This window comes from Onychostoma macrolepis, chromosome 20 (genome assembly GCF_012432095.1).
Source record: "Onychostoma macrolepis isolate SWU-2019 chromosome 20, ASM1243209v1, whole genome shotgun sequence".
Lineage (NCBI taxonomy): Eukaryota > Metazoa > Chordata > Actinopteri > Cypriniformes > Cyprinidae > Onychostoma > Onychostoma macrolepis.
The window spans coordinates 16,468,323-16,478,497 of NC_081174.1; the positions used below are offsets into that span (position 1 = coordinate 16,468,323).

At 37.4% G+C, this 10,175-nt stretch overlaps 1 protein-coding gene across 1 annotated transcript; it reads left to right on the forward strand.

The window, feature by feature from the left end:
• The first annotated feature begins 163 nt into the window (after nt 1–163).
• On the forward strand, nt 164–9,434 carry LOC131526778 (cytochrome P450 2J4-like). Its single transcript, XM_058755269.1, has 9 exons — nt 164–408; nt 7,172–7,334; nt 7,426–7,575; nt 7,652–7,812; nt 7,898–8,074; nt 8,168–8,309; nt 8,391–8,578; nt 8,702–8,843; nt 8,957–9,434. Exons 1-9 carry the CDS (start codon nt 217–219, stop codon nt 9,130–9,132), a joined length of 1,491 nt encoding a protein of 496 aa, XP_058611252.1. The 5' UTR covers nt 164–216; the 3' UTR covers nt 9,133–9,434.
• The last annotated feature ends 741 nt before the right edge of the window (nt 9,435–10,175 follow it).

Consider the following 10,175-nt stretch of genomic DNA (forward strand, 5'->3'; position numbering starts at 1 on the left):
AACATGGAAATATCATGGATGTACTGAAAAAACGTTTTATTTTTATTTATTTATTTAAACAGGCTAATGTATTTGAAAAAGCTGTACGTGAACACTCTTATCCAATGAAAGACTGTACAGTCCATTTGTACAACCCATTTGAACCCTGCCCACTAGAGCTTCCTGGTTCCGACCTCCTTATCTGTTCTCACCTGACCTATCCAAGAAGGGCCAGTCATGAACCTGTTGCACCTTTACGAGTGGGTCGATATCAAGAGTATTTTGATATTTTCGTGTGTGTTTTTACTGCTGAGTGATTACATCAGAAATAAAGCGCCAAAGAACTTTCCTCCTGGACCATGGTCTTTACCGATTATTGGAGACCTTCATCATATCGACATCAGGAGGATTCATCTTCAGTTCTCAGAGGTAAATACAATTCCAGCTAACTGTTTTAGCTAAACTAAATAAATCTGAAAATGCAAAATAGTGGTTACTGACTGCAAACAGCGTTTAATCGAGTCGAAAAGTATAGAGAATGAGGATTACGTCACAGTCTTTTCACTCCGCATTTCGGGAAGGCGCCGCCATATTAGCAGGATACGCTGTCCGTTCCCATGGTTACTTCTCATTCTCTATATGGATAACTGCTTATCTTTTTGCCTTTAAGTTAAGCAATAATTAATTCTTCGTTGTATCGTTTGCAGGGAAGAGAAGCTAATTTGTCGCGTTGCATGATAATTAGATTTTTTTTCTCTTAGGTTTTGTAGAATTTCATTTACAATGTTGATCTGATTACCGTGAAAACAGTGTCACCCGCTGGACGCTCGCTGCTGCTGCAGCCGTCATATTAAATTATCCAAATTAAGTGTTTGTTCAGCAAGCTGACAGACGTCGATCCATTTCTTTGTTGGAAACTTTTTTTTTAAATGATAAAGTATAATTGTTGTTATTATAAATATTCATTTTTCCACGCCACGGAGGAGAATCAGAGTTTGTGGGTCACATTCAGCGAACAGTCACAAACTCGCTGTACTTTTTATATTTATTTCAGCAAATGACAAGCAAAATCAAATCCTTAGGAGCTTGGGAACAGTTTTGTAGCATTTTTAAATGCTGGTTTAATGTACTAAGACAGTGATGCTAAAAGACATGCAGGTGAGCCAGAATATTAACGCGACATGTTTAAACGTTAAGCGTTTTCCTGCCTTTAGAAAATCGTAATGTAGAAAGCGCTTATGGATTAAGACAGTGATATTTAATGTTCATATTTTGGGGCTCATCTGTTTTTCTGCACATTATGATTATGATTAGTAAGGTGTGTACAGAATATTTTCTTTTACTATCACTGTCTCGGTGCATTTGTTCTTATGAGAGGAAAATGCTAAACGTAAATAAACCCGTTGCGTTCACATTTTGAGCTTATATGCGTATCTGCACATAGTATATGCTTTACAATTTTGTCTTTATCACTGTCTTGGTACATTAAGCCACTTTAAGCAGTTTAGAAAGTCCCCTGTTCAAGTTCTGCTAATTCACAAGCGAGTCATACTCGCAAAGAAGGTAACGTTAATTATTAAACCAACAAAATCAAATCTTTCAAAAACACTCAGAAATGTGATTCTTTTCTTGAGTGAGAGGCAGTGGGTTTAATCAGTGACATTAACAGATTTACTATTCGGCGTCTTCTCTGCGACCTGCTTCGTTTGATGTGTTTACACATAGAAAAAAGGCGAAAAAACATACTGTTTTATCCAGTTTTCTCTCAGAACGATGATCAGAGTTACTATTGCAATTCTCGATGCAGCATGAATGGCATACAATGGTGACATTTTTCACAATCACGACAAAAACATCAAATACTGCCCTAAACTCAATAGCGGAAAGGCAGCGCTATCCCACAAATATGGCGGATAAACAAAGCAGTTTCCCAGAATTCTACGCGGCGTTACGTCACATTCTCATTCACGGCATAAAGTTGGGACCGTCTCTAAAGTTTCATGCGATATTGGTATACACTTTTCTAACTTCAATAGCATTTGAACAGAATGACTTACAGTCACAAAAACAACTGTAAACAGTACATCTAGGTGTCAACTATAATGCACAGCTTTTACATTTTTGGTGTTTATTAAAATAAACTGTAAATCATTTATTAAATATTCTATTTTTTCACTAACGAATGGGCTCAAATGCAAAATATGCCATAGTTTAAAGCTCAATAGCATTTGAGGAGAATGACTTGGAGTCACAGTAGGGGTTCAGTGGCTGGCAGTATGTCTTAGCAAGTTTCAGCAACCATACATTTTTGCCAGATTTTGTGTTTTGTGCTTGATTTCTTATTGTGAACCTGTTCAGTTCTTTACTTTTACATGGTCGATGTTTTAGAGGATTTTAGCCGATTAAAGTGTTTAAATGGCCGTGATCCCAACTGGCAGCTGATTGTCGCTTCCACTGGCTGCTCAGTCAGACAGCTGCAAGAGCGCTCCGTGTTATAACGCGTTCCCTTATTCCAAGGAATTCTAATAATTTTATTACCCTAGCTACAGTGGAAGGAGAGCAAAACAAATAAATCTGCCATAAATCAATGGTTCCCGATAGTGTACTGCCAGCTGCCAGGCAGCCACTGGCAGGTCACGTGACCTATCAGTGGCAGCTCCTGCCAGCCACGCTCAACCACTCAGCCACTGTGGCGCTGCGAGTATAACGCGTTCACTCTTGCTTGCAAGGACATACATTAATTTGTTATTATGAATATATTCATATGACTCTATTCTTGGTTTTAGGTGGGTTTATCCCAATTAAAGTGCCCAAATGACATTGGTCACGACTTGGTTGCTTACTGACGTTGATTCTGATTCTCAGAAAGACAGAGGGGTTCCACAGATTCCAGCGGAAATGGCCTTTGTTGCTGGATACTGTGTGGAATAACAGTTTTAAGTGCTACAAGCAATATATATATTGAATATATATTGAACAGTGCCCTACAAAAGTATTGGAACAGTAAAGACAAAATTGCTCTGTTGGCTGTGGAGTCAAGACATTTACAAATATGATTAAAAGATGAATATGAGACAAAACTACAGAATGTCACATTTTATTATTGGGTGATTCAACACATAGATGTTTTACCAGCTAAGAAGTTCAGCACTTTTAGAGTTTCTTCCCCTTTCTGATGTGAGCATAAGTATTAGAACAGTTGCCTCACAGGTCTTTCTAAGTGATCAGCTGTGTCCTGTTGCATTAATTCTTCAGATATTAAAAGCAGGGAATGTGTCGTATCAGTTATATCCATTACTTCTGTATTCTGAATCTTACATTCGATGATGACACACACAAACCAGGATGAAGATGAAGGAGCTGACTTTGAGAGAAAATCAAGCAATTTGGATGCTAAAAGAAAAGAGGAAATCAATTAGAGCTACAGCAAAAACAAAGGGCATGGAGAAATCAAGAGTTTGGAAACCACCAGTGACACCAGCAACCAACAACTACCTGATCGGCTGAGAAAACAACAGTAGTTGATGACAGACAAATCATAAAAGCTGTGAAAATGAACCCTAAAAGATGTGTCTGTAAAATCACCAACAACTTCCAGAAAGCTGGGGTGATGCTCTGACAATCTACTGTCCTCGGGAGACTTTGACACAGAATAACAGATGCTACACAGCAAGATACAAACCTCTGACCAGCTCCAAAAATAGAAAGGCAAGATTAGAGTTTGCAAAAAAGCACCAAGGTGAGCCAGAAGAGTTTTGGAACTGTGTTTATGGACCGATGAGACAAAGATGAACCTTTATTGAAGTGATGGGAAAGCAAAAATGTGGAGAAAAAAAGGGAACTGCAATGATCCCAAGCATACAGCCTCATCTGTAAAGCATGGTGGAGGTGGTGTCATGGCATGGGCATGCATGTGTCTCTGGAACAGGCCCTCTCAACTTTACTGATGACTTAATGAATGATGACAGTAGCAGAATGAATTTGGAAGAGTACAAAACCATCTTGCCTACCAATATTCAAGAATATTCCACCAGATTCATTGGGAAGTGCTTCATATTGCATCAGGACAATGACCCAAAACACCCTGCAAGTTCAGTCAAGGAGTTTATCAGGGCAAAAAAATTTAAAGTCTTAGATTGCCCAAGTCAATCTCCAGATTTAAATCCGATTGAACATGAATTTCACCAGCTGAAGAGGAGAGTAAAGGCAGAAACTCCCCAAAACAAGCAACAATTGGAATTGGCTGCATTAAAGGCTGGGAAAAGCATTTCAAAGGATGAGACCAAGAGTCTGGTGATGTCTATGGGTCCCAGACTCACTGCTGTGATTGTGCGCAAGGGATCTGCAACTAAATAATAGCTTTTAATCTTTTATATCTGCCTTATGTTCAACTGTCCCAATACTTATGCTCACATCAAATGAGTGGGATGAACTCTGAAAGTGCTGTTCTTTTTATTTGGTAAAAAATGTATGTGTTGAAATGGCTAATAATAAAATGTGACATTCTGTAGTTTTGTCTCATATTCATCTTTTCATTTGCCAATGTCTTGACTCCACAGAACGGAACTATTTTGTCTTCACTGTTCCAATACTTTTGGAGGGCACTGTATATATATATATATATATGTATATGTGTGTGTGTTATAATTTATTTGTAAACTATTTTTTTTCCTTGATTTTATTTGTAAATAATCTTTATTTTTGTAAAACACTGATAATGTCTGTGCTCCGTGATTTTACAATTTTAAGTTGTCTTTCTTTTATTGAATTATTAAAAAGCATTGCAGTTTGTCCTGTTGTCGCTGAAATTACTTTATGAGAAAGATTAATGTTATTGGGATAATTCACTTTTTTTAATAGGTATTTTTTTATGCTTTACATTATTGCATAACAAGTCTTATTACATACATAAATCTAATATCCTCACAACTACTGTCACTATCCATACAAATCAGAATGACCAGCCACGATCACTTTAATTTCACTGCTTTAATTGGGGGAAAAAACCTAAAACGTCAATCATCCAAAAAAAAAAAAAAACAGTCATAAATTGTAAAGCGCTTTGGGTGTACGGCAATACACAATAAAGCGCTATATAAATGCATCATTCATTCATTCATTCATAAAAATATATTCATAACAAAATAGTGTATTTCCTTGCAGTGACAGTGATAGGATAGGCGTTATACTCGCAGATCTACAGCGACTGCCTGAAGCTGCCAGCCAGCCACTGGCAGGTCACGGAATCAGACTGGCTGCTGCCACCAACCAAGAGTGAACGCGTTATACTCGCAGCGCCACAGTGGCTGAGTGGTTGAGCGTGGCTGGCAGGAGCTGCCACTGATAGGTCACGTGACCTGCCAGTGGCTGCCTGGCAGCTGGCAGTACACTATCGGGAACCATTGATTTATGGCAGATTTATTTGTTTTGCTCTCCTTCCACTGTAGCTAGGGGAATAAAATTATTAGAATTCCTTGGAATAAGGGAACGCGTTATAACACGGAGCGCTCTTGCAGCTGTCTGACTGAGCAGCCAGTGGAAGCGACAATCAGCTGCCAGTTGGGATCACGGCCATTTAAACACTTTAATCGGCTAAAATCCTCTAAAACATCGACCATGTAAAAGTAAAGAACTGAACAGGTTCACAATAAGAAATCAAGCACAAAACACAAAATCTGGCAAAAATTTACGGTTGCTGAAACTTGCTAAGACATACTGCCAGCCACTGGCAGGTCAGTTGAAGATTGAACCCCCACTCTGGAGTCATTATAGTTGACACCTAGATGAACAGTTTACAGTTTGTGTTATGACTGTAATTCATTCTCCTCAAATGCTATTGAGCTTTAAATTATGGCATATTTTGCATTTGAGCCCATTCGTTAGATTTTTAAATATGATTTACAGTTTATTTTAATAAATATCAAAAATGTAAAAGGTGTGCAATACAGTTTACACTTAGATGAACAGTTTACAGTTGTTTTATGACTGTAAGTCATTCTGCTCAAATGCTATTGAGCTTTAAATTTGCGTTTGAGCGCATTTGGTACTGAAAAAAATAATTTTTTAACAAATGATTTACACTTTATTTTAATAAATATCAAAAATGTAAAAGGTGTGCATTATAGTTGACACCTAGACGAACAGTTTACAGTTTGTGTTATGACTGTAATCATTCTCCTCAAATGCTATTGAACTTTAAATTATGGCATATTTTTGTATTTGAGCCAATTCGGTAGTGAAAAATAGCAATTTTTACATATGATTTACAGTAGATTTTAATAAATATCAAAAATGTAAAAGATGTGCATTATAGTTGACACCTAGATGAACAGTTTACAGTTTGTTTTATGACTGTAAGTCATTCTCAAATGCTATTGAGCTTTAAATTATGGCATATTATGCATTTGAGCCCATTCGGTAGAGAAAAATAGCAGTTTTTACATATGATTTACAGTTTATTTTAATAAATGTAAAAAATGCAAAAGGTGTATATTACAGTTTACACCTAGACGAACAGTTTACAGTTGTTTTTATGACTGTAAGTCATTCTGCTCAAATGCTATTGAGCTTTAAATTATGGCATACTTTGCATTTGAGCCCATACGGTAGTGAAAAATAGAAATTTTTACAAATGATTTACAGTTTATTTTAATAAATATCTAAAATGTAAAAGGTGTGCATTATAGCTGACATGTAGACGAACAGTTTACAGTTTCTGTTGTGACCATTCTGTTGTAAGTCATTCTGCTCGTATGCTATTGAAGTTAGAAAAGTGTATACCAATATCGCATGTAACTTTAGAGACGTCCCTAAATATGCGAATATCGAATGTCCAATGTCAAACCAACTTTATGCCAGTAATTAGATTTCTTTAGGAGAGCTATCGGACTCCACAACATAATACAATTACGGTTGTAAAACTGATATAGACATAACTAACTCGGGTTGTGACTCAGTAACACCTGTTAATATTTCACGTTCCCACAGACTTATGTTTCTCATATTTATAATAATGAAAATTAGGGTTAGGCTATGTAATGCAATATCCTAAACATGTAATTGAGCAGTTAAGCATTAAGAATTAAGAATTAAGCGGTCTGAATAAAGCATAAAGAAGTTAATTTCTAAATTGTAGATATTAGTATGCTGAATCATTTCAGGAGCTCCGGTTCTGACAAATCATATTTTACAGTTTGCAGAAAAATATGGCAAGATTTTCAGCCTTAAAATTCTTGGACCAAGAATCGTTGTGTTGGATGGGTATAAACTCGTGAAGGAGGTGTATTTACAACAAGGTGACAACCTCGCTGATCGACCTATGTTACCTTTATTTTATGAAATCGTTGGAGACAAAGGTAAGTCATCTGAATGTTAAACTGGTCATTTAACATTTCACCATAAATGATCAGTAATCAATTAACTGTAAAGAGTCTGTTTTGTGATCAGGTTTAGTTGCTGCCAGTGGGTATAAATGGAAGCAACAGAGGAGATTTGCACTCTCAACTCTAAGGAACTTCGGGTTGGGAAAGAAAAGCCTGGAGCCGTCCATCACTCTTGAATGTACCTTTATGAATGAGGCTATTTCAAATGAACAAGGTATTTACTGAGGTTTGTTTATTGAAAACAATTGAAAATGACATTTAAAATCGGAAATTAACACCTTCTGCTCCAGGTCGACCATTTGGCCCCCGCTTACTGCTGAACAACGCTGTCGCAAATGTGATCTGTGTGCTTGTGTTTGGTCATCGATTTGAGTACAGTGACAATGACTTCCAGTCTCTGCTGAAGAACATCAATGAAGCTGTGTATCTGGAAGGAGGCATCTGGGCTCAAGTAAACATTTTTACATTTTAACATTTTTATATATTAACTTTCCCCCCTTTCACTGCTCAGCTGCTTCTTGTTCTTCTTTCTTTAGCTTTATAACATGTTCCCATGGCTCATGCGGCGAGTGCCTGGACCACACAAGAAAATTTTTACTCTGTGGCAAGAGGTGATTGACTTTGTTCGAGAGAAAGTGAATGCACACAGAGTAGATTATGATCCATCAAATCCTCGAGACTACATTGACTGCTTCCTCGCTGAGATGGAAAAAGTAAGACCCTTTTTTAGGGGGCCATCAGTAAGTGGAATGCTCTGGTAATATTAATGTAACTGAATTGAAATGCCTCTCAATCATGTTGTTTAGCTTAAAGACGACACAGCCGCTGGGTTTGATGTGGAGAACTTGTGCATCTGTAGTCTGGATCTGTTTGTAGCAGGAACTGAGACCACCTCCACCACTCTCTACTGGGGTCTTCTCTACATGATGAAATATCCTGAGATACAGGGTGAGAGCTGATTGTGAGCAACTGAATCATATGCACATACAATGTAAGATATGCTCACACATCTCTACTTTGTATCTTCAGCCAAAGTTCAGGAGGAGATTGATCGTGTTGTGGGAGGGTCACGACAGCCATCTTTATCAGACAAGGACAGCATGCCCTACACCAATGCTGTCATTCATGAGATACAGAGAATTGGAAATATTATCCCAATAAATGTGGTCCGGGCTACTGTGGAAGATACTCAGATAGGAACATACTCTATTCCTAAGGTTGGCCTAGTGATGTATCGTGCACTAAAAATGTGAATTTAAGCGATTACATTTTTGTAATTGATGTTTATGTTTAGAATCTATCAGTTTAAGCATAGTAAAAGTATCATTTTACTTTTGCAGGGCACAATAGTGACCGGCAATTTGACATCGGTGCTTTTTGATGAGTCTGAGTGGGAAACGCCTCACTCTTTCAACCCGGATCATTTCCTGGATGCTGACGGCAAATTCAGGAGAAGAGATGCCTTTTTACCTTTTTCTCTAGGTACAGGACAACTCTGCTTCCATGAAACTACTACAAACATATGTTTACAGTTCTTTACAAGCCCCTATAAAAAGAATACCATTATGATTACCCATCTTTTTTTCTAATTTCAGGAAAGAGAGTGTGTCTTGGGGAGCAACTGGCACGGATGGAGCTATTCCTCTTTTTCTCCTCTCTGCTGCAGCGCTTCACTTTCTCTTCACCAGCGGGTGTGGAGCCCAGCTTGGATTTTAAACTGGGGGCCACTCTATGTCCTCAACCATACGAATTATGTGCAGTGCCACGCTAAAACAAAAACCCAAAACATGTAGGTTTGGTTGCCAACATGATGCATTTTAGCTATTTATTGGTTGGTTGGATGTTTGGTCATATGGTGGTTTAAAAAGTATAATACAAAAAATATTTACGAATAACTTGTATTCATAAAAAAGATTATGAATACAAGTCATAAATGGTAAGAAAAATAAATCTATAAATCCTGTGTTACTTTTTGATTTGTTTGGACACCTACAATTTACTCAACTTTAGCATTTTAAATGCACACTTATACACTCAACAAATAAGATCAATAAAAGCTTTAAACAACTCTTATTCATTCAATTATAGTTCATTTCAGTTGAACTATCGACTTGGTCGGTGTGGTGTCATAGCTGTGTGGGCGGAGTCAGCGTGGGGGAAAACGAACGTTTCCCCCTCATTGGAAAAGCATGGTGTTGACCCAGAATGGTGTACATAAAATCGTTTCTGCTGCTCGACTGAGCACGGTACATCGAAAAACTGAGCCGTATTGTGTCGGACTGTCCGTACGGTATCTGTGACTGGACAAACGACCCAACGAAGAGGCCAGAGGTGTCGTTTCCCGATTCTTTTTTTTACCTGATTGAGTCTCCAGGCAAGAGACAGCTAACTGTTACAAGCCTATACGTGACGGCTTGTGAAAGTAAACATTAGTCGTTTTGTTTTTCTTAATCTTAATAAAGTGATAAAGACTAGAGTAAAAGCCTGTCATACTTTTTATTTATATATTAAAAATAATTTTAACATTGACAAAACAGGTAACATTAAAGGTCTACTGAAGTGCCTTGAAATGCACATTATGTGGTGTGTGCTAAACGTATAGCCTAATAATTTTCACAAATACATGCCATAAAAAAAAGATTTAAAATATCCCTTACGAAAATCAACCGTGGTTACAACCAAAAAAAAAAAAAATCATCAAACGTGTTTTGCTACACTAACCATAGTTATGGTATTTGTAGTAAAACTGTGGTTAGCTACAACTGGTAATAAAAACGCCCAAAAAACACGGTTAGCCTACTATAGCCTACATTT

Excerpts from the sequence above, each read along its gene's own strand:
- LOC131526778 (XM_058755269.1), top strand. The coding sequence starts at position 217 with ATGAACCTGTTGCACCTTTACGAGTGGGTCGATATCAAGAGTATTTTG. Across the intron at positions 409-7,171 it reads TTCATCTTCAGTTCTCAGAG|TTTGCAGAAAAATATGGCAA; the intron begins GTAAATACAATT and ends CATATTTTACAG. Across the intron at positions 8,579-8,701 it reads GAACATACTCTATTCCTAAG|GGCACAATAGTGACCGGCAA; the intron begins GTTGGCCTAGTG and ends TTACTTTTGCAG.